The sequence below is a fragment of the Phalacrocorax carbo genome, chromosome 7 (assembly GCF_963921805.1).
Source record: "Phalacrocorax carbo chromosome 7, bPhaCar2.1, whole genome shotgun sequence".
Taxonomy (NCBI): domain Eukaryota; kingdom Metazoa; phylum Chordata; class Aves; order Suliformes; family Phalacrocoracidae; genus Phalacrocorax; species Phalacrocorax carbo.
Genome location: NC_087519.1, coordinates 18,841,717 through 18,865,300, shown reverse-complemented (window position 1 = coordinate 18,865,300; position 23,584 = coordinate 18,841,717). Strand labels below are relative to the sequence as shown.

The window sequence follows — 23,584 nt, the reverse complement described above, 5'->3', positions numbered from 1 at the left end:
CCCTGTACTTTGAATGCTTGGTTACAGGATATTTTCATCTGCTAAGTCAGAAAATTTGCCAAAATGTGAGCTCTCTAAAATTTACGGGGTTTTTCCCAAATGAAAATTCTGCATCATCCAGACAAGAACTGGTTTTCTACAAACAGTGATGTAAGCAGCTATGCAGGGAAATTCTTCTGCAAGAAAAAGTTTTAAAATATTTCTGGGAAATATTTTTGTAGTTCTTGAGCTCAAAATATAACACTCATAATAAACAAACAGTACATACCCACAGCAGCTACCTTTTCCCTAGGAAGTATTACCGATTCTCTAGCAATTAGTTTGCATTTTATGCAGAGGGTAGAAATAAGCAATGTAAGTTATCGTAGAATTGTAAAGAGTAATAATGACTTCCTCATTCTGTTTTAAGATGGAGAGATATTACAGGTCAGGTTGTAAATAAATACGCAAGCTCTTTTTTGTGGTTGAGGTAGTCAGTGTCAAAAAACATGGGCATAAGAACCAAGCATTTAGGGGGCTTTACTCTATACAGGATAAAGGACCGCTGGTACCTGAAATCCAAGCCCTTTCTTTGTTTTGAAAATCTAGGTCTTTACATGCTATAATGGGTCTGTATTTCACAATTATCAAAGCAGTCTTTCAAACTGTATCCTTTATAGCAGTACTATGGGTATTATATCCCATGAAGTCTTATCTCTGGGGAAAAAAATCATTTGGGTATACCTTCTGCATTTTTATATAAACAATACGCAAGTACGGTATTTACTGTCAGGATGGCCCATTTTTGAAAAGTTACCGTGCAATTAATCACCCAGCTGTTTCCTAATAATGCAAACTCCCTGAATCAGAGTGATGCATCTCCATTTTGGTGACTGTGTGTAAAATGGGTAAAACTTATTTTACTGGCTAAATAAAAGCCATATATTTGTTTTAGGGCAAAGATCTGGGGTAGAGTGTCTGACTCTTCTGCTCTGTATAATATCTAAATATTCCAGCATTAATTCACACTCTTCAGATAGATAGCCAACCTCTGAGGAATTTATTTATCTATTGTGGGATCTGTGGGAAATGGTGTAATGTGTTTATTGGGGCTTAGATCTACCTGCAAAAACTATACTGCACACCTATATTGCCCAGCCCTTTGCTGAGCTTTGAGTGGAGCTGAATTAAATGCAGGGGTTTATATATGTATATATAGCCTAGAAAGGGGGATGTGCAAAAAAGGCACTAGATGATTTTATAATCAGTTTGCAGTAGTTCAGCCTAGAGTTTGCATAATGGAAATAACTTGTTAGAGTTCTGGCTTGGTCCTTTTGTAATGAAACTGGCACAGCAATGACATTTATTTGGATGCTATTTAGTTTTTCTAGCGAATTCATCTAGTGCCTTAGCATGTCCTTTGTAAATGTTGGCTTTCTGCTGTGTAAGACAAGAGGCTGTTTTAATTTCTGTATAAAGCTCCTTTGTGCCATGTGTAGAGATTAGCTCAACTATATGAGCCTAAATAGAAGAAACTAACTAACTAGAAGAGTACTAACAGCATGTTAGGTTTCCTTTTAATTCTTTGTAGGAAAGAAGACTGCTGAAGTGTCTCTTTTTTTCTGTTTCAGAGTTATTCCCTAGCATTGTGACTTTGTGGGCCTCAAATACTTTGTTAAATAATTTTATTCTCAGACTAGGTTGTGAGTGGTTAATTACTTGTAACCTCAACCACAACCTTTCATTGAGGTCTCATGGTATGCTTTTCTACTCCATGACTGGCAGAATTCAAACACAGGCTTGTGGTAAGAAAGTGCTTAGAACATACATATATAATAAATTCATTATATCCAGAAATTGGTAAAACAATGATGAGGTGTAAACCATAACAGGTTTTCTGTAAGATTGAATTCACTGTTTCTCTAGTATATCCAACATGCCCATTACTTTCAACAGAGTTTTTAATGTTATGAAGTAAAAGTTTAGAGGAAATCTGTTGACATGCTGGTGGGGGAGGATAGTGCCTGAAATACACCAAACTGCATCAGTCACATATTTAGAATGTTAACAGTATCAGTAAAGAAATATCTCATTGCCAATATCCCAAACCTAAACATGGTTTGGGTTTGGTGAAATCCTGCTAAGCAAGATAGCAGAGCTGAAATTATGGTCTTGTCTTACCTACATTTTTCCCTTTGACTACAGTGGGATCAGGGTTTTATCTAAGGAAAATAAGACAATGCAGATCATGAGCTCAGTCACATAGTCCTAGGACTGTGTTGGTACCAGGACTGTGTTGGTACCAGATAGAGTGGTGTTGAGCTCTCACAAGGGCTAATCACATGCATCTCCCACTAATAATTTGAGGCCAGCTGCAATCCCATTTCATTCATTCATATAGATTGACGATCTCTCTAGTACCTAGATGCTGTTAGGACAGAAACAGCTTCTGGTATTCTATCCATGCTGCCTTTGAAAATGAAACTTAGGAGAACAGAATTCCAGTAAATGAGCTGAATGAATGTACACCAGCTCTTGCAAAATTAAAGTATGTTAGCTCTGTTCTCACCTGGTCCTAGAAAGTTAAGTGACTGTCCATATTATCCATTTTGTTCAGAACAATGCTGAACATTTTGGGCTGTGGAAATTAAAATACAGTCTCTCTTAAACAAACAAAAAAACCCAAACTACCTGATCATTTTGGTTATGTTAATTTCCTCTTTTTTTAGCTGATTGAGCCATAACACTGCCATCTTACCAGCACAACAGATTGCCTGTTTTAGAAGAAAAGTTGTTATTAATCAGAGAGCTTTTTTTTTACAGTCTACTCCTCCCCCACCCACCCCATCAAATACATTTCCATCTGTAAGGAATTTTCTTCTTTTTTAAAAAAAAGTGAGCTACAATGTCTAGTTTCCAGTTGCCCATTGATAGAAATGTGCTGATAAAATCTGCCAAGCCAAAACAAATTTGGAAATAACTTCTGTTTCATTAGCCTGAAACTTCCAGAGATTTTTAGTGAACAGCAAAGAAAAATGTTTAAGCTGCTCCACCCCACCTCAGCAGATGTGAGTCAGCATCCTGTCCATGCAGCATGATTCCCAAGTGTGAAGTACAAGCACTGATTTTTCCATTAAATGCCAGAGCAATGAGTTAACTTTGTATTTCCATCCGCAAAGCTTACGAATAAGAAACTTGGATGCAGTCGTTTGTGGGCTTCGAATCTGTGAGAATTGTGATAAAACTTGAACATGTCATTTGCCATTTTTGAATGGCAAGAATAGTTTAAATTTAGAATTTATTAAAAAGCTTAAGATATTGGCCTAGGCTGTGGCCCTGCAACAGCTGAAAAACCCAGTGTCTGCGTGTCTGTCTCTGTGTGGCCATTTCTGGACTGGGAGAATTTGTTTTCTTTTATAAAATGGGAACACTTTAAAATGTGAAGGAGCAGATTATAGCTGAAACATGCAGTCAGCATGTTTCCAGATCAAACTTTCTAACTAAGACATATGATGCTTTCCAGGGCCTTTTGACTTTGCAGGCCAAGCTTGTGTGAGTAGGAATGCTGATGTAAGTCTGCCTCAGCATGAGCTAAGGACGCGAGGCTATCATGTACAGTATTTCATCATGAAAAATGTGAAGAGGGAGAAAGGAATTTTGGATTAGACTCATCATTTTAGATTCTGTAGCTAGGGGCTAAAAGGTCTTTTGCAACGTTCACACTTTATATGATTAATTTTATAAAATCTGTTGCAGTCTTTTGTTTCAAGTTTCGGTGAGGTTGCTTTGGGTAATAAGGAAAATAAATGGAGATGAATTCTGGCAGGGATCTGAGCCTGCTAGTAGCTGCCCATGCAGTCCTTACTTCCTGTTTTTTATCAAAAAAACATAACTTACGCTGATGTGTGTGTAAATGTGAAAGAAGCCATTCATAACACTTGCCATAAATGGAGAGACCCAAGTCGAAACTCTGGGCTTGTTCTGACCTTTAGAGTAGAGCTACCTATTTGCTTCAAAACCTGGCATGCAACTCACCAGAAAAAATAACTAGTTACACATTATCTTTCTTTTGCAGAAGACTATGCACTGTATTAGACATGCAATATTTAGAAATAGTTTTGCCTCTTCTAAGCTTCATCCAGTCACTCCAGAAATAGTCCAAAACAAATGGTTACACAGCTATAGCGATAGGTTAGCTTGATATTTGAGTGTAACAATGATCTGTTCTGGCTGTCTCCTCTGTCCATCCATTTATAAGCTATGCTCACTCTTCTGTTTGGAAGACTTCATTATCTGGACATTACTTCCAGCTGTGCTGTTATTTTCCACATGTGTTTGAATGGGATGTCCAGAGCTTTGGTTAATCAATAATGTTCATGAAATACAAATGGACATTTTACCTAGGGGCTGAATTCAGCAATACAGGCACAAATATGCATTGGAGAATTGGGGAAAGGGACTCAAATTGTTTCACTTGTATCTTTTTACAAAGCATTCTAAGAAAAGTGTAGTTGTGTTTGCTATTTCTACAGAGTAAGAAAATTAAATTCAAAATAAGAGTTTAGTTGAGCAAGCTAGTGTGTCCTCACCCCCAGGCCTTTGGAAATTTCAACCACCTACCATTTGATTAAGTACACCTGGGCTGACCTTTTCAGTTCTGTTCAGATACATTCAGTGTCATTGTGCCACACTGGTTTTCTTATTTGTTACCCTAACTCTTTTTTCCCCCTGGCTGCACCGTATCTGTTGCTAACAATTCTTTTGTTTTACCTTGTGGCAGGGGGGCTTCATTTCTAAACATTTTCCATTGAGTAATGGAGACTGGCTTCATGCAAAGGCAGTTTCTCTAAGCACTCATAGTAAGAGAAAATGTTTAATAAAACGGTAATACTTAGTTAAGGGAATATAACTACAACTTGTCTGGATTTTTTTCTGCTGATATGAATAAACAAAGGGTAGCTGTCCTTGCAGAGACCGCTTTGAGAGACATGGGTGTTTGCAGGGTGTGGTAATTGTATGTCGTTGGGTTTAAGCCCTATCTCAGGATACGGAGATAAGTCAGATGCTCCAGGTTCATCTCAAGAAGCTCAAGAGCCTCAAGTCTAACCAGGCTCTGGGATACCTTTTGAGTCGCCAAGACCAAGCTGCAGATAAGAATTGTGATGAGAGGAAGAACTGTGCCAGTCCAAAGAATGCAAGTGTAGGAGAATCCAGTTGGAGAGCAGCAAGTGAAGCGGGGAAAATGAGAAGGAGTCTGAAGGGCAAGTTAGTAGCTAGCAGTAGGCAGGAGCAAGTGGAAAAGTCACAAGATGCTGCCTGCATTAGAAAGAACACAGAGTAGTAAGTAGCTGTATCTAGGAAATAATGTGGAAATCCTGCTTTCTGTACAACATAAACTTTTTCTCTATATGCTTTGATGACGCGTACAAGATCCAAAGCTTTGGTGTGCATTAGATTCTATTGACAACCAGAGTATCTAATCCTAGATGCATGCTTTGGCTTTTACCTTATAATTAATCTTAATGATCTCTTTGCATTCAGCCTGCAGTTGCATTTAAGCGCATGATTTGGAAAACAAGTTAAAACTAAACTTTATTGATACATAGTTCACTTAATTAAAAGATAGGTTGGGAGTTTGAGCATCCAAGTCCTCTAGGCATGCTAGTTAAAACTCAGCATGGATCTTTAAGTGGTAATTTAAAAAAAAAAAAAAAAGTGGCACATACATAGTTCTTCCAGGGTCAAAAAACCCTTCAGTCTTCTGGGCCTCTGAGATCCTGAGAGAATGAAATATACTGTTTTATTTTCCCATTTTTATGTTTGGAGTGATAGTTAAGTGATGATGGGTGAAGTAGTAAATGCAGCTGCTTTATTAAGAAGCCTTAATTGAAAACTACCAAAATGACAGGGCGAGCGTTAGTAAGTACAAATTCATGTCAGTTTTAAAGCGTGTTGTTCTTGAGCAACTTTTTGCAGAATACTGAGTGGCGGAAAACAAGTACACAGACACACAAGTGAAGCAGAAAACGGAAGTCACAAAGCTGGTCACAAACTAGACTATGCTGATGTCTATACATGCCTGTGTACCCAAAGATCTGCATCACATCAAAAATTTGGGCTGTAACTGGTTGCACTTTCTCCAAGGCCAGGACATGACATATGCTAACTAATGAGAGCTGCTGAGCTCTGCTCCAGGCAGCACATATGCTATCTTTTGAGTGTCAGAGAACATTAATACAAAGAGAACGGTAACAAGACGACTTCTTTAACTCTTTGTCTTATGTCTGTAGGTGTGGATGAGGTCACCATCATCAACATCCTGACAAACCGCAGCAATGAACAGAGGCAGGATATTTCTTTTGCCTATCAGAGGAGAACCAAAAAGGTAGGAAAATATGAAGAAACACCAAGTATTGAATATTTTTCTTATGGACACTTAAATTTTTCAGGGCATACATGTTTCACAGTTAACAGGGTATGAACTGGAGATAAGTATTTTTTGGTTTATCTTTTCACTGAAATTAAAGGTGCATCTACTTTGTCCATGCTGTCACAGTCTAGGACTGGTGGGACTGAGAAATTTGTTGAGTGTGGACAACTGGGACTGAAATTTATTGGATGTGGTGGTCTCCTAGCATCTCCAGAAATCACAATGGGTGACATATCAGCCAGCCACAGGATTCCCTGGTGAAATGTGCTAAACAATATTGAACAGCCATTGATGTGAAATGCCTCAGTTTGAAGGAAAAGATGAAAGGGGGAGCTTTTAGGGGACTGACCTATTTGTGTGTGTGTTATATTTGGTTTTTTGTTTGTTAAGACAACTCAGCATAAGGAAGGTATTATGTTTCTGTTCACAGAGCTAGCTTAAATGAGAAGAGACTGCAATCTGTTTGCTACAAATGCTGCAGACATGAAACGAAGTGATGTAATGACTTGAACTATCACTAGATACTATCCTGTCAGAAATACCTTAGGTACTGATCTATTGGTGGAGAGAAATTGTAAAATACATGCAGAATTCTCCATAATCAGTCTTGCTATCTGGAAGGCTTTTGCCTGTTTTCTTGACTTACGAATTTTGAGAATCTTCATAATTGAAGTTTTATGCCCATGATAAAGAGGAAACTTTTATAGAGTTAGTGCTATGATGAATGTATCTCTTTCAGGTTTGCCAGACCCCAAATGGTAATCCTCCAGTAGCAGCCCGGAATGCTCATCTGAAACCAAATGTAAATCTAGAGTTAAATTTTGGAAATTTACCAGGTTTTATGCGTGGCTGATAGAGGCAGGTGCAGAAGCATGCATGAGTTGGACACATGCATGTGAGCACACATCTGTACCCTGGCAGTCATGCCCTGTGGGGACTGAGACAGCTGTGCATGTAGGTGGTCTCTGGTAGGGAAATGTGTCACTTAAAGCTTTGTTAAATGTTTTGCATGACAAAAAAATGCACAGTCAAGAAAATCTGCAACTTTTTTCATCTATTTCTCTCACCTTTTTTCCTTACTGTGACCCAAGATCAAACTGAATTTATCAAGTTTAACAAGTGCCAAAGAATAAAACAGTCTCTAGAAACAATGCAAATTCGCAGTAGAAACCACTCAGGGAAATAAAAAAATGAATGGAAAGAGAGGATGAAGTGGGATATGAAAAGGCTTATCTGCTAGGGACAGTATCTCATTACTTTCTTTGGCAATGTGTCGTGTTGTACAAGGCTGCTTGTTTTGTGTGTTGCAGGATTTTTCAACAGATCATTATAAATTTAAAAGGTCACAGATCTACCTCTCTTCATTCCTTTGAGTTAAGCTGTGTCTAACGGAAACTGTCGGTAATCTTGAGTAACAGTGTTTGATCTATGTAATCTTTCCCCATCACCAGCATTAGTGGAGCTACCAGTGAATACTGGGGGCTCTGCGTGTGTGTGTCTTCGTATGTGTCTGGTCAGTCCTGACTGCTGCCAATAATCTCTAACTTTGAAATGAACTGCTAATATCCAGATGCTCATTTGGAATGCTTAGTAAAACCTTGTCTCTTTGATATTCATAAATTAGTGATGTCTGTCAGTTACTTGCTTTCTATTTCTCTCTTGGAGCGCTCCTAGCCATAGCACAGAGCAACGGAGTGGAGGTCCTGCTTTCCTGGCAGGGGGGGAAGACCTTATTTCTCCAGAAGCCTGTTAATATGAGGGCAGGTGTTTGGTTCAGTTTGAGGTGATTTGTTGCAGTTCTTGTGGTAACTCCTACTGTAGTGATTTGTATTTCCTTCAGCCCTCACACTGAATTGCGAAGATTGCAAAAACTTCACTCAGCTAATTAGAATTCGTGACACTGTCCTAAAATTTATTAGGGATACACGTGGTATCTTTGCTGTTTCAGCTGGTGTCTGAAGAACCTTTTCTGACAAAAAAAAATGATGGAACATTGTATCCAAAATGGAGTTATTGTACTAAACTGTTTCTTAGACTAAAGCAGCTAGATGCCCCAAACCCCCATTCACTATCTTGGTCAATCCATGCAGTAAGTGCATACAGTATTAGCATATATTAGTGCCCTGGAAATGAACTAAGTGCCTTGGCTCTTTATGTCTCTAGTACAAACTTCTTTGCAATGTTGCTGAGGTCGCTTTCTCTAACCCCTTTCTTCTGTCCCTGAAGCTCACAAATTGTTAGTGTAGAAACCAGCAATTGAAATGCAGCAATTCTCTTCTGAATGCTACAGACTTAGGGAATACATGGATCTGGGACTTGATCCCAGGGACTTCAGTTTTGTAACTACGCTACAATGAAGCTGATAATTAACATTATTCAAGTTGTTTCTCAAACCCATGAAAGAGGACATGCCTCTGACTTTATTTGCTACAGATCTGCATGCATCCTGTGAAATGAACATATATGACTGTTTCTTTCTCTAGGGTTGACTAATAATTAACAGTAAAGACCTTGGCTACACACTTCTGGCAGTTTTCTTGAAGACAGGGATAATTTTTCTGTGCTCAGTGACAATTTTTTTTCTCTTCAGCTAGCTGTTTGGGAACTGGGTCTGTACAGTGGAGTAACTGCAGTCAATTTCCCCATGTCTCAGCTAGTAAAGGGCTGGGATAATAGGGAAAATGTAAATAATGCCATGCTTCTGGGAAAACTATGGGAGTATGGAGAAGCACCAACTGCAGGGAGTCAAACTCGGATCTGTCTGTACTTACTAGCTCCACCAAAGTGTCAGTTCTTCAAGACTGGAGCAGAGCTGTTCAGATGTGTCTGCACCATTCTTCCCAGCGCTTTATTAGCCACGAGTGGATTTCTACTTATTTTCAAAGGATGAGAAAAAATTCCTTTGCCCTAATTTCTTTCTTAGGCTTTCACAAAAGAAAAGCTTTTTATGTTCTGTTTCCTTGTCAGTTGTGTAAGAAACGCTGTTGCAGGCTTGGAGACTTAAGGCACTACAGGCTAAATTCTGTGGAGATCAGAAGTGAGCTTTAATTTTTTTCTTCCATCTTCCCTTTTTACAGGAACTTGCTGCAGCGCTCAAGTCTGCTCTGTCAGGTCATTTGGAGGCAGTGATCTTGGGCTTGCTGAAGACACCAGCACAGTATGATGCCTCTGAATTGAAAGCTGCCATGAAGGTAAATGAGCTCTTAAATTTAAGTATGTTAGTTTGATGTCGCTGCCTCAAGAATGAGTATGGACTTCCTATCCAAGGTCACAGTTTTCAAACATGTCCACTGATGGTTATTTTTTTTAGTACTACAGTTTAAATATCCAGCTGCAAGGCATCCAAAATGAGATAAATTCTGGAACAATGTGATTTTAAACTGTTAATTAAATCCTCTCTTTAAGGAAAAAAATAACTTCAGTCAGGTCAGGAATTACTGATAGGCTCCTCTGGCTGGTTGCTGCTTTGCTGACTGCTCTTAAAAACAATATACAGGTTCATAGTAGAGAAAAAAACACTAAGGGAGCAGCTGTTAGCTGGAGCCATTAAATCCTCTGCTAGCATTTATAGGCTTAAGCAGTAGTTCCCAGTTACTGGGTCATATCGCTCATCTTGAATGAACATCCTGTAGCTGACCTGCCTCTGTGTAGAACACGAAAAGAAGGAAGATGGGGCATCAAAAGCAGCCTTTGGAGAAACAGCACAGCAGTGAGTCACTGTGTTCAGTCCCCTACAATCACAGGCAAGTGTGGAGTAGATGATAGTTCAGAAATACCTGCTCTGCAGGCCCCTGAAACAAGACTTTGAGAGGTGCTCATGCCAGTGCACTCACCTTTCTAATCAAAATAACGCTTGGGAATTTGTATTTAAAATAATCACTTAAATTCTGAATGTTCTTGATCAGGTTAATTTAAAAAAAAAAAATGAAAAAACAAGTATTAAAATACGTTTGTTTGAAATTCAGAACAAGACAATTGATTTCTCCAGACTATGAAAAATGAGTTAAAAACCAAACAAGCAAACAGAACCACCCCCTTACCCCACCCCCCAAAAAACCCCTTCAAATCCCCAAACCCAAAAAACCAATCCAGTATGGACATGGCAACACTTTAATTATGGGCCAAATCCCTTCTTTGAGTAATCAGATGCTGCCCTCTTCTGGTTTAAGTAGAGGCTATCAGTAGCTTACTGTGAATCAGATTCGTTTGGGGTTTTTTTGTCTTACATCTGATATATTTAGGATCACCATATACTTACATAGCATTTATGCTGTATTTACAGTCCAAAGACCAAGCCATTACCTCAGAGTAGTCACAAATGTAGAATATTAAATTTCTTCCATAGGTCAGCTATTCCCAACTCACTGAGCATCTAGTCTAATGTTCTGAATGTGACTAAGCTTAAGTTTGACTTGATACATAGAGCGTAATAAGCTATGACATAGGAATCAAAGTTGGGAAAAGCAAAGTTACACATTCTGGTACACATTCTTACAAAATACTTACAAAATTTAAGATTTTGTAAATATTTAAGCCTTCATTTCTTCCCAAGATACCTATTAGAACCGCTCTGTGGAAAGCTTTCCTAATTCTCTTAGTTGTGAGCCATTTTTATAAAACTGCTTGGTTTTAGTCCTTTCATTTTATTTTCCTTCAATAGAGACACTTTTTCCGAGAGGGTAGTTTTCCACATAACTACCTCCATTTTCCACGTGTGAAAGAGTACAGCGTGAGTTTTCCCAAGATGTTACCCAGCAGACTCCTCTTGAAAGTCCTGTGGAAACCATGCCTATTTTTGCCACATACAAAAATGACATCTGTTACAGATGGGCTTAACAAACAGCATCCTTAACAGGAGGCTTAAGAGTGTTGTTCTTGTCTGCTGGTGATGCTGGAAGATGATGATAATGCAATTAGCATAAACATGGTTCATTGGTAGGTAAGAAACAAAATTGAATTTAAAAAAATCACCAGTGGAGTCTATTTTTTAAGACGTTTCTTTTCAAAATATAGAGGCATCTGGCTGACAGATGGCTTTACCAACTAGTAGCCTAGACATCCTTAGTGGTCACTGGAGAGAGAAGCATCTTCAGCTCATCCAAACTAGTGTTTTGTTCTGAGCCTGTGAGTCTCCCGTCTTTCTCCAGGAGCAAGAATATTGCAGTGTTGAAGCAATTTTTTTTTTTTTTTAAATTTGGCTGCTTATCTATATTAAATAATTGAACAAATTGAACAAGCTTTAGAGCACACTGATCCAGCCACATTATTTTTTAGTATCTGAGTTACCGTAAGGTTTAATTGATAGCTGATATATTTTGATGTGGTTTGTAATGCAGCTTAGTTCAAAGTACTGATTCTTCATTGACCTTGATTACAAAAATGGCTTTGAAATATATAAGAACTCTCAATTCATTCAGCTTGTTCAAAAAAATGTAAAATCTGAGTATTTAGTTTATCATACTAAATATATTTTTATTTCTTAATATTAACGTACCTAATAGTAACATTTTCATCTGTATTTCTGCATTGTGAAGTACATGGAAAATACAGACAATTCAAGAGGGATTATTAGCTAGAAATTCAAAACATGCTTAAATCTTTGCTGACTTGGACACAAAGCCAAGGCTAATGATGGTGTCATCCTTGGCTTTGCATTTATAGTGGAGGAGTTGTATGGAGGAAGGTGGGGAAGAAAAGGTTGATTGCTGCCCATTTCCATGCTAAGAATGGGATTTTCTTCCTGTGCTCCTAGTGGACAGAAAACACTCACATGTGGGCCAGGATAAGTTGCTTTCGTGCAGTTATGCTGATGGGTAGGCCACTGAGTGTTACAGACACTCAAAACAAATGCACATTGCCCAGAGATAATATCTACAGGATCTTAAAGTTTATTGGAGTAATATTAGGCAACTGAAAATGTTCCATCTGTGCTTTGTCAGGCACAGTTAGCAAAAAATATCCCTGAATGGTTGTGAAACTGGAGTGGGAGAAAGGAGATGTCTGTAAAATATTTTTAAACCATTCAAGCATGCCAGTTCACTTCTAGCACCTAACTGAATCACGTATGTGTTGCAGGGTCTGGGAACTGATGAAGACACACTCATTGAGATCATCTGCTCACGAACAAATCAGGAGCTTTGTGAAATTAACAGGGTTTACAGGGAAAGTAAGTTTACTTTGAAAGTTTCAATGTACTATGTTTGTACACTAAGTTACTTGGATAAGTTCCCCTCAGTGTGAATTTGGTGATTAGTCACACAACATCTGCTTTGGTTCTCTGGCAGCTGGACATAGGTTACTATTTTGTGCTGGTGTCCTGGATACTTGTGTGTGTATATAGTCTCATCTTGTTGCTTGGTTGCAAATTGGAGAACATCTACTACTCATATAATTTGTGTCTTATGTAACAAGTAGGTGAATCTGAAATCTACTGAAGCATGCTTGTAAGCTTATTCGGTAGACCTGCAAGAAAAGACATGTTATCTGATTGAAGCTATAATTCTTACTTGATTTTAAGTCGATATTGCCCATTCTGGTTGGGTTTATCGCAGTTCAGTAGTGCAGCTGTCCAGTGCCTATTTGTTTCCCTGACCTTCAGAGTTGAGCTTTACCACAAGTAGACTGAAATGTAGAAAATTGCTGTGTGCTTAATAGTTATCAAGCAGTTCTAGTAAGGTGCTGGCTAAGTCAAAAAGGACAAAGCAAAACCAATGTAGTCTTAATGGCCGGTATTGAAAAAAACCCAATGTATCAGCAAAGACACTGTTGCTGCTGTAGATTAGGTTGCTGCTGAAAAGAAGAGAGAATGTGATTTTGTAGCAATATGGAGTATGACCATTTGGAAAGCAATGAAAATGTTTAGCCACCAGACAAAAATCACGTACAGCATTCCTTTGGTTCATCATAACAGCTTTTGTCTTTTGCATTAAACTTGTAATTGCAGTTGCCCAGACATATATCCATGAGTGGAGAAGGCCTAAATGCTATGTTTATCGAACAACCAAACACTCATTGGCAGCTAAGAAAGATCTAACAGGTTATTGAGCATAAAACAATATTCCCTTCCTTTTAATAGTCTGACTTTCCTGTTGTCTTTCCATGACAGACTTTGATTGCATGGGAACTCTCATGACTAGCTGGTAGCAATGTTGGTTTTGTTGTATGCAAGCAGGCATTTGTTTTCATTGTCTTTCACATGTGACATAGATTGTAGCTGTTTGTTTAAGTGCATAAAACACAGTAATTAGCAGCTGTTCTTGTAAAGGAGCATTTGTAGGACACCATTTACTTGAAGAGAATTTTGTTTTCTAGTGTACAAGACAGAACTGGAAAAGGACATTATATCAGACACATCTGGTGACTTCCGCAAGCTAATGGTTGCCCTGGCCAAGGTAGGTCTGTGTTCTTCTGCTTTTCCTAATATGCCTGCCCTTTGGTAACTGACTGATGGCTGCCAGTGAAACAACTGGATTTCTGATTCACTCATAAATTTCCTGTATTTTCACTGTCTTTTGGGGGGAAAAAATATTCAAATGTTGAAGGGCAGAATATTTTGACAGAAATGCAGCGTTGATAGCAGCAGCTTCATAATAGGGATGGAGCATACTGTTACTCATTTAGCAAAATCAGATTTTAAAAAATCAAAGAAAAAAGAATATGCATATAGCAAACTACTTACTGTCTGTTAAACTTCTAAATACTGCTATCCTTGTTTGAAGGGCAAAAGGTGTGAGAATACCTCTGTGATTGACTATGAGCTGATTGACCAAGATGCTAGGGTAAGTGCTGGTAATGACCATTAAATGTTGTAAGTTGATCAAGCTTTTGGTGATATTGAAAGTACAAATACTACGGGAGTGAGAGCATTTATGAAAGTAGGTGTGTATGTCTCAGATTGTCTTGCACAGTCACGTTTGCATGCTGTTGAGGTATCTGCCACTTGCAATCCTGATACCTTCAGTTATCAGTTTTCAAAGGCTACTTACCTTCTAGTACCTATACAGAAGCTCTCTGGTATTTCCATTGGGCATATTGAGAAAGAGAGCTTTTAACAAAAGGAAACATTCATTGCGAAGACTGGTTGCAACCAAGTAATTGTGTAAGATTGAGAGAAGTATCATTGAATTTAGCAGCTGCTAATGCTTGTTTACATCTGTATCTGTCTTATTACATCTGTATCTGTCAAGAGCAGCTGTGCTGAGGTAAACAGCTAAATACAGAGTAAAACCTGTAGGTAGAGGTAAATACAAAGTAATTAGTCTTAGTCTCAGATTAGATCCATACATCTTGTCCTGGTGGTCTGCCCAATCGTGCCCTTTTGTGTTTCTCCCGCTGACACAGTTCCAGTAGTGATTGTTTTCCATTAAGGAAATTGTATATCTTTGTGATGGCTTCTTGCATAACTCCTGATTTTCATGATTTTGCTTTTCATTCTAACCCTAGGAGCTCTATGATGCTGGTGTGAAGAGAAAGGGAACTGATGTCCCCAAGTGGATCAATATTATGACCGAAAGAAGTGTCCCCCACCTGCAGAAAGGTACTGTTCAAGAGGCAGATTTTTTTCCTATAAGAGAAAATTAGACTGAAGTTGTAGCTATTTTGTCTCAGATATGATTGATATAAGTGTGAAAAGCACTCATAAAACATAGGAGATCTAATAAGTCTTAATTCATGTCCAAGCTATTACTTTTTTTCAGAAAACTTAGTTATTTCTGTGGATGTGTTAATCTCAGTTTGAATGTGTGTAGAGCACTTTTTTTACACAGGTGTAACAATGTGCAATTATATGTCATGTAGACTGAGAACAAAAATGTTACAAATCTAGTAAACATGGCTGCACAAGACCTTGAGAAGTCCTTTAGCTTTTCCCTCTCTCCTAGGGTAGCTTAGATATGTGTTTAACTCTGACAGTGAAGACTCTCAAAAGCAGCTCTGGTATTGCTGTAAGAAGCACACAGGAAAGCCATTTGAAGACTTCCCTTTTCAGGCCTGAAATCATTGTGGTTTCAAAAAATACTAGTACAGGATTAAGATGGTATTTTACCAGATTTTGTTCAAGGAAAGCAAAAAGGCCATTGCATGGTAACTTTACTATCAGCTGACAAACTCAGGCTGTACTTAAAATAAAGTTCTCAGAATGGCTTGGACAGATATTTTTTAATCATATGTCTCTGCATTGCTGTCCCTATGCTTTTTTTATTTAGATGGTTACTTTTACCAGTTCTTGGTCTGGTTTTGATTTCACCTGTTTCCTTTCTTGTGATAGTGTTTGAAAGGTACAAGAGCTACAGCCCATATGATATGTTGGAGAGCATAAAGAAGGAGGTTAAGGGAGATTTGGAGAATGCCTTCCTAAATCTTGGTGAGTTACCCTGAAGTAAATACTATCTCTAGATATCTTTTTAGTGCTCTTGCAGTGTATCATGATAAGGATAGGGCCCAGCTTCCTCTGTGTTACTGGATGAGAAATAAAATGGGCGTGCTAGCATTATTGGATCCACTAGTGTATTTTAGGATGGTACACTTATTGAGAAGTAGCTATTTTTGCCCTCTGCAAAATATAAACCTTGCTTTCCAGATGAAAATAAAAATTCATGTGTTCTGTGATCTATTGTTAGTTCCACTTTTGATATAGAGACTAAATGGTCGTTTCCCCAAACAAAAAGGTTGGAACTATAGCTGAACACATTAAGTATTCCATATAGACATAGGCTGGAGAGAGCTCTGTGTGTGTGAGAGGAGAAGATGGGCAGTGGAGGAAGCTAGAGGCTAATAAAAGAGCTGATCTGACACTGCATTCTCTGAAATGGGGAGGCAGGGTGCAAGGCTGGTACTGCAGCTGAGATGAAGATGACAAGGATGGTGCCAAGTTTAAGAGGAAAATCCATTTCAGACTAAGGGTGAACTGAAAGCTCTGTAATGCAAATGGAGAAAAAAATAGAACTCAGCCTTGAAAGGGAGGCTTCTCATGGATTAGCATACAATGAATGTTTTCAGAAAAGAGGTTGCTTATAGAAGTGGAAGAATGAATTGTGTGTGTGGAGGAGGGCTAGCATTCTGCAGTTATACTAGCAATGGAGGGAAATACTTTCTCAGGCTGTAAGCATTTGTGGTTCAATCACAAGCTTAGCCAAACAACTTCTAAGTAACAACTCAGGTAAAAATAATTTCTCTGTGTCCCCTTTTGGATAAACTTTTGCTGAAAACCTTATTTTGACTACTTTCCATGTCTTTAAAAATGGTTCCAATATTCTGTGTTCTGCTATTCCATGTATGAGCAGGATGTTTAACTACTATCTCTCTCTTCAGTCCAGTGCATTCAGAACAAGCAGCTGTATTTTGCGGACAGACTGTATGATTCCATGAAGGTAGGGAAGACTGTTCTTTCTTTCTACTAATTTTTTTTCTTGCAATTGTTTCATCAAATTTTGATTCTTTAGGCACTTTCTTCCATATGATATGTGACTGGCATGTGAATAAATTAACAATGACTTTGGGTTGTTCAAAAGCATTCTTTAACAGTTATGAGCCTAGACCATCTATTTAGATGCATCTAGTATGGGGAAATACAGGGAAGGGACTCATAATAGTGATCTGTATTAGATCTTCATTATAATTAGCAAAGTTGGACACATCTTTTGCAGGTAACCAAGAACTGGTATCAGAAAAAGCTGTTTATTGAAGTCCCCAAATAAGACACTAAATTTGCCTCAAAACATTTTTTCTCAAGAAAAGGGATGAGAGAGAAATATGTGGTGACAGGCATTAGGCAATACCAGGAAGACCTCCTGGTCAGCCAAAACTGCTGCTTACAGGCTAAGTAGCTAGATTTGTGACTGGAAGTTGGTCAGACACTGCTGATGAGAAAGGTATGTTCACGCTGAAATTCCTGGATCATAATGATGACCTTAGTTAGAAGATGTAATTCATTGTATCTTTTATTGCTACATCTCAGTTGCCTGTAATTTGCTGTCATACCATTAGGTACAGTGGCCTTTTACACATTTCAGCTATTACAGTTGTAAATATTTATCTGCTTGTAGGGCAAAGGAACCCGTGACAAGGTTCTGATCAGGATTATGATATCCCGCTGCGAGGTTGACATGCTAAAAATTAAGAGTGAATTCAAGAGGAAATATGGAAAATCTCTCTATTATTTCATCCAGGTAACTTTTTCAGTTTTCTTTTTATACCAGTTGTATGGACCTTTGCAGCAGTCTTCATTGAATCAATTGTACCTTTAGGATTCATGGGAGGTGTGTTACAGGCTGCAGTGAGAATAATATGTTATTATCCATGCACTGTTGAAAACCCCACCCTTAACTTTACCGTCTGCAGTTGGTACAACTCCTGGTAGCCACTTTCTGGTATACATAGGCTTTGCACAATAAGCCGATGTGTCATGCAAGAAAATGTTGTTCACCTCTCCCTATCTTCAGATTAAAAGAAAAAAAAAAACAGAACTGCTCTGTGATTGCTGAATGAAAATAGAGCATCTAAATTGCTACTCCCTTTCACTTCATTGCCTAAGGAGTAGGCTTTTGATAGCTAGAATGATTTTTGTCCATTTCTGTGATTGGGCAGGAGCTATAGGTGCTAGGTTTTATTTACCTGGGAATATAGGTAAAGAGCTTCTGCATCTGTTTAAAAACTAGTCTTCTACCTACCCTCACAACAGCATATAATATTCTTCCTTGTGTAGATGAAGTTGAGTCAAAATCTTAAGCCAGAATCTTTTCCTGAAGATGTCAATGTTAGATTATAAGCAAACTTTCAAAACAGTGAACTTGATGTATGATTTTTTGCAGTGATCAGTGAGAAGGAACAGAATTGAGTCCTCCAGCTTTCCTTTGTTGTGTTACTCTCTTTTTGGTTTTTTTTTTTTCCCCTCTCCCTTCTTGGCATTGCGTTTGTATTGCAAGAATGGTAAATAATTTCAATTCACACATAAGATCAGTCTAGATAGTCTCCAGGCTGACAAGCCTTCAACTGCAAAACATAGTCTGTCCCACAGGTTTAGAATGTTAATGCATATACTTTTCATATTTTGTGACTGTTTCCTCATACGTATTTTGTACTTTTCTTCCCTTGCTTTACAGCAAGACACAAAAGGGGATTACCAGAGGGCACTGCTGAACCTCTGCGGTGGAGAGGACTGAAAGCTGTGATGGAAGAAACCCAAATCCAGAGACATGCCTTTTTTGCTCTTCATCTTACTGTAACCCTAGAAAAAAATGACTTGCTTAGCTAAGCTTGACTTGCCTTTATATCTGTAAGACCACTGATGCAGTAGGCTTTCCAGTGCTGCATGCACATCTCTCAGCGGCAGTGGTCTGCTTGGCTCTGCTAAACATCCTAACAGTGTATCACCAGAGAAACTAACCTTCCAAAGATAAATGAGGTTACAAGTGCTTGTGAAAGACTCTGCCTCTATGTGCATTATGTTTCTAATAAAACATAAATAAAACTGAAGTTTTACTTTAAGATGGGTCTCTTCCAGACCTTTAATTTGAAAACCACGTGAACAATTGATACATATTTAGCCTTCACTGCCCATTTTCTGTGTTGTTTTTTTCCTCCCAGGGTTCACTAGTTGTGGCTAAAACCTTGTCTTCCTTGCTCAAAGCCCTTCCCCTATTTAATGACTGAGTTTCTCAGCAGAAGCAAAAACATTCTCTGGATTATTTTCCCCCCTCCCCCCAGCCCTGCCATAAGTGACGCTAAAACCTGACCCCCGTCTTTCTCTGCCTCTGTACACGGACCTAAGTTCAGAATCCCTCTCCAACATTTAAAACAGCCTGTCTGTAGACCAAGTGTTTCCTTCGGAAGGCACGGGGCTGGGGCGTGCTGCGTTGGTGTGCTAGACTAGGCCGGGAAGTAAGGAGGAACGCAGTGGGTGCTGCTTATTCTAACGAGGCAGGGTTTTCCCGTCTTCCTGCTTCCCGCCGTCCCCGCTCCCCTGGGAGCAAGTTTGGGGCGGAGGCAGGGGCGGCTTGTCGCTCCCTGCCTGGCTAGTAGGGCCAGGGCTCTGGGGACCAGCCGCAGCCCTCGGCGGCTGCCTGCGGCGGGGCTGCTGATGGCGGGCTGCCGATGACCAGCCGCCGCCCCTCTTGGGGGCGGTGCGGAATCGCGTCCGGCCGAGGGGACTTGGGACCGTCCGCAACGGAGCGAAGAGCCGTCAGTGGGGGTTGCAGGCGCTCGCCCTGCCCCTGCAGGTGTGCTGGGCGCTTGGGGCTCCTGTTTCCCCCGTGTGGCGACAGGTATTTCAGCCTAGTTGTAGCCGCGGTGAAGTAAGCTCACCCGATAGAATGCACGTGTCTTATTCTAACATTGTCTCCTGTTGTATGAAAGCCATATCCAAATGTTAGGAAAAAGGTGTAAAGAGCGAAGCTTTCTCGCTGGCTGCGAGGGTTGTATTTGGTCCCTCAGGCATGAATGCTGGGTGAGCAGCCATCTTGGTGTGAGGGCAAAGCCAGAGTGCTCTTTGGGTGCTGATATCCACGCACTGCCTAGCACGGAGGCCTTGGGTACATCTGTAATATAAATATTAAATAATTGTCATAAGAGGAAATAATTTCCTCCTTTCCAGCTGTTGTTTCTTTCAAAATACAAAACTGCCTGCAAATATCATCTGCCTTCCCTCAGGCATTAACTGTTTTGTACCTGTTTCAAAGGCTGATGTATTCCTCAGAGATAATTTTGAGTCTTTTTAAATCAACCTTTCAGAAAAGTCTTGAGAAGCACACAGGAGCCTGTTTCATGCTGCTATTAAAAGGGTGAGAGATCTTGCTGAAATATCATTGGCTGTACACCACAAGGAATATTTGGTGTAAAAACACTGCAGTTGCTAAAATATTGATAACTTAAATGCACAAATGATACTATTTTTCAGGAGCAGCTCCAATTTAATGCCTGATGGAGCAGTGTCATTCACACCTGTTTACAAAATGCTTCTCTGTCTAGATTTGTACATTTAAAAACTATTGCTGAGATAGCAAATCACTATTTGAATCTAATTAGGTAAGTCATCTCTATAAACTTTTCTTGCTCAAATGTGGCCCTATAAAACAAATCAAACGGCAGGCATTTTTACAGTCAGTGAAATGAACAACTAGAATTTGATGGCTAGCATGCTCACTGCTACAGGATTTTCAAAATTGCTGGCAGTCTGTCTTTGGGAGCAAGGCAATGTTAAATAAACTGGCATGATTTCAAAGGCCAGGACCATTTTTGCAGACTGTAGACTAGAAAGCAAGTTGGTCTCCTGTGAGATCTAGAAGCTTTCTAGAATGTAATTAAGGTTGCTTGTTGGCATTGTTATTTATTTCTTTTAGAAAAACCAAACCAAAACAAAACAAAACAAATTTCTCCTTTTTTTTATTACTGGCTTACTGATGTTCCAGATAGGAACAAATTTGCAAGCTCTGGTGTTGATCCTGTCATTTTGTTGCAGGCTCACTAATAGGCAAGGTAGGTCCCAGTCCATGGAGATGTATTGCAAAAGTCAAGTCTCCGGGACTTTCAAAGTCAGGAATACCTTGACGAATGGCATTTGGCGGTGTTGCACCATTTTACTAATAATTCCCGATGTGACAACTTGAACACATGATAAAAAAAATAAAATCAGGCTTTCAGTTGCTGATGATATAATTTAGACTGTTACTCTAAGGACTATTTACCTTCAGAAGAAAAAAAAATTATTTAAAACTTGCCTCTCCAGATCTTTGTTGTCTCAAGAGTATATGAAGAAAGGGTCCAGTTTCAGGTCAGATCTTGGTTTAGTTTATCGTGTTTTGCTCTTTGGAGTTCCCATTCCAATAACACATGCAACAACAAAAAGTTTTCCTTTGATATTTTACACTTCGTTGGCACTGTTCTTTTGGCTATCCCAAATTACACAACAAATAGCAGTAGTAGGATTCAATTGGATTTGTACTAGTCTTTTATCAGACCTGCTGTGTAACACAGACATTGGACTATAGAGCTGAAGAAGCGTACCTTTGGGCAAGTATCGACTTAAACACCGAGTAATGATGTTTCTAGTATGGCTGTAGGTGGTTTCCTTGGTGTGGTTTTCAGGCATATGCATAAGGGTGACTTTTACTGTTCCTTATAGAGAATTCCCTTCCTCAGATTTCAGAGAAAATCGTCTAATTCAGAGTAGGATAAAGTCACTAAATGCTTGTAAATGTGGAATAGCTGTCAGGCCTGTACTAGGCTTTGCTATTTCCTTGGTGCAAAAAAATCCTTATTTCTGCAATTTGTAATTCCATCTGCACACCATCTAAGTGTCCTATAAAAGCAAGCAGTTTATTATTGCAGCACACTGATAAGGAGTAATGCAAGATGTTTTACAGGTGATAAACAGCTTTAGAATTATTTAATTAAAATAAACTGTAGTTCAGTCAAAACTTAAAGCCAGTGTTTACATTCTGGTAAAAGAAAAATTTCCTTGAAAAACAGAACCTTTGTTTAAGTGCTTGCTTTTAAAAAACTTTTTTCAGTAATATTAAAAAGGTATGTATCATATGACTTCTAAAATGGATAATGCTTGCTCTCTGAATGCGGGTATGACTGTTCATAAAGACTGTTCCTCAAGTGCAATTTTCTTCTCACTGCAGTGAGGGGTGGTGGTCTCTTCAGAAGCACCAGACAAAAGCAGATTTTGGGGTTTGTTTAGGTGGGTGGGAGTCTTTCCATTTATATCCTGTTCCTTCTAGGGGAAGATAAGTGTATATGGAGAGTACGTTTGGAACCAAACATTTCTATTTGCAAGTTCCTTTGGGGCATGATGTGCTAAGAAACAAGTAACTTAATATGAAATTGCAAGTCAAATGTTATTTGAGTACTGCTGTTGGTGATGCTTTTGGTGCACTGTCAGCAACTGTTCACGAGAGGGAGCTCAGAGAAAGCTTCAAGTATTTCCGCAGTCGAAACAAAACAAAACAAAAATTTCTAATATATCTCCCTATATATTATGAACTCTGCTCTCTCCAAACATTTACATTCCCTGACTCTAAGCCTTCATGTCAAATATTCAGTTTCATCTTCCAGGTTTTTTTCTGTATCTAGGAATTGGCTATGTTCTCTAGAATACTTAACCAAATTTTGTAATTGCTTTCTTTTAGATGTTGGCAACACAAATGATTTCTTATATTCTAATCATGTTATGAATTTTCAAAACCTAAAGGTTTTCTATAAATAACCTTTCAAAGAGTGGATTAATAATGACAATAACTGAAAGTAATTTTCTCCCCTTTCTTTAACAGGAAGTGGTTTGGATCTTGAAATTATCCACTGCTCCCTAATTTAAAACAGGTACTCATTCTTATTTTCTCTGCAGAAAATGAAATACATCACCATATCTTTTGCTATATTCATATTAGCACTTTACAATTTAATTGCTAGCAATTGCACACTCTACATTTTCACTATCTTTACTAATAATAAAATACATCTGCCTTTAAAGTAGGTTTTCTAAAGGAAATATTTCCATTTATCCATGTGTATTAATCTTACTTTCCTTCTCGCTCTGACTGATGTGCTCACAGCAGAGAATGTTTTCAAAATTTTAATACAGCAAGAATTTGTTCAATTATGTGAGGTGTCTTCGTTTATGTTGAGCTTATGCATTTTTAGTGCCTTAAGAAAGGAAGATATTCATTGAAATTCTTTTTTACTATGGCTTATTTAAGGTTCTGTTTAATTCTTAATAGGAAAAAAAATCATATCGTGCTATTTAAGAAGGTTGATTGGAAGGAATATATGCAGGTATGTTAATTGTGGAACAGAGTATATTGCTTGTGAATTCCTGATTCAATAGCTAGTAAGTAATTTGGCTAATACTCTTCTCTTCTCTGCTAAATGTTCTTATGTAGGTGGTTTATACATACTTATTTTCTGGTAATGGTTTACTTGTAAGGTGAAAACAAGCTTTAAGACTTGTGGAGGCCACCCAAGCAAACACAGCACTTATCTGACAATCTTTTTTTATTATTATTTAAAAAATACACATTAAATCTATTTTATCAGTTTAGTGTAGAAATCAGGATTAATTATCTGATCCAAAATGGTCACCTTATGAAATGTTGTATTTATTAAATGTTTTGAAATTATGTTCCATGAAAGAGAAAGGTTTATTTAAAGTAGTTTAAGTACTATTTGATTTTCAAATAA

The 23,584-nt window shown here is 38.5% G+C and overlaps 1 protein-coding gene across 2 annotated transcripts in view; it reads left to right on the top strand.

The window, feature by feature from the left end:
* The window catches only part of ANXA2 (annexin A2), a 34,586-nt gene extending 15,694 nt beyond the window's left edge, over window positions 1-18,892 (top strand). For both annotated transcript variants that reach the window (XM_064456637.1, XM_064456636.1), the window contains exons 4-13: window positions 6,270-6,364; window positions 9,487-9,600; window positions 12,485-12,575; window positions 13,721-13,800; window positions 14,128-14,187; window positions 14,852-14,945; window positions 15,675-15,770; window positions 16,718-16,776; window positions 17,452-17,574; window positions 18,508-18,892. In XM_064456637.1, coding sequence (XP_064312707.1) covers window positions 6,270-6,364; window positions 9,487-9,600; window positions 12,485-12,575; window positions 13,721-13,800; window positions 14,128-14,187; window positions 14,852-14,945; window positions 15,675-15,770; window positions 16,718-16,776; window positions 17,452-17,574; window positions 18,508-18,567 — 872 coding nt within the window. In that variant the 3' untranslated portion in view covers window positions 18,568-18,892. The remainder of the gene's footprint in view (window positions 1-6,269; window positions 6,365-9,486; window positions 9,601-12,484; window positions 12,576-13,720; window positions 13,801-14,127; window positions 14,188-14,851; window positions 14,946-15,674; window positions 15,771-16,717; window positions 16,777-17,451; window positions 17,575-18,507) is intronic.
* Window positions 18,893-23,584: the final 4,692 nt, after the last annotated feature.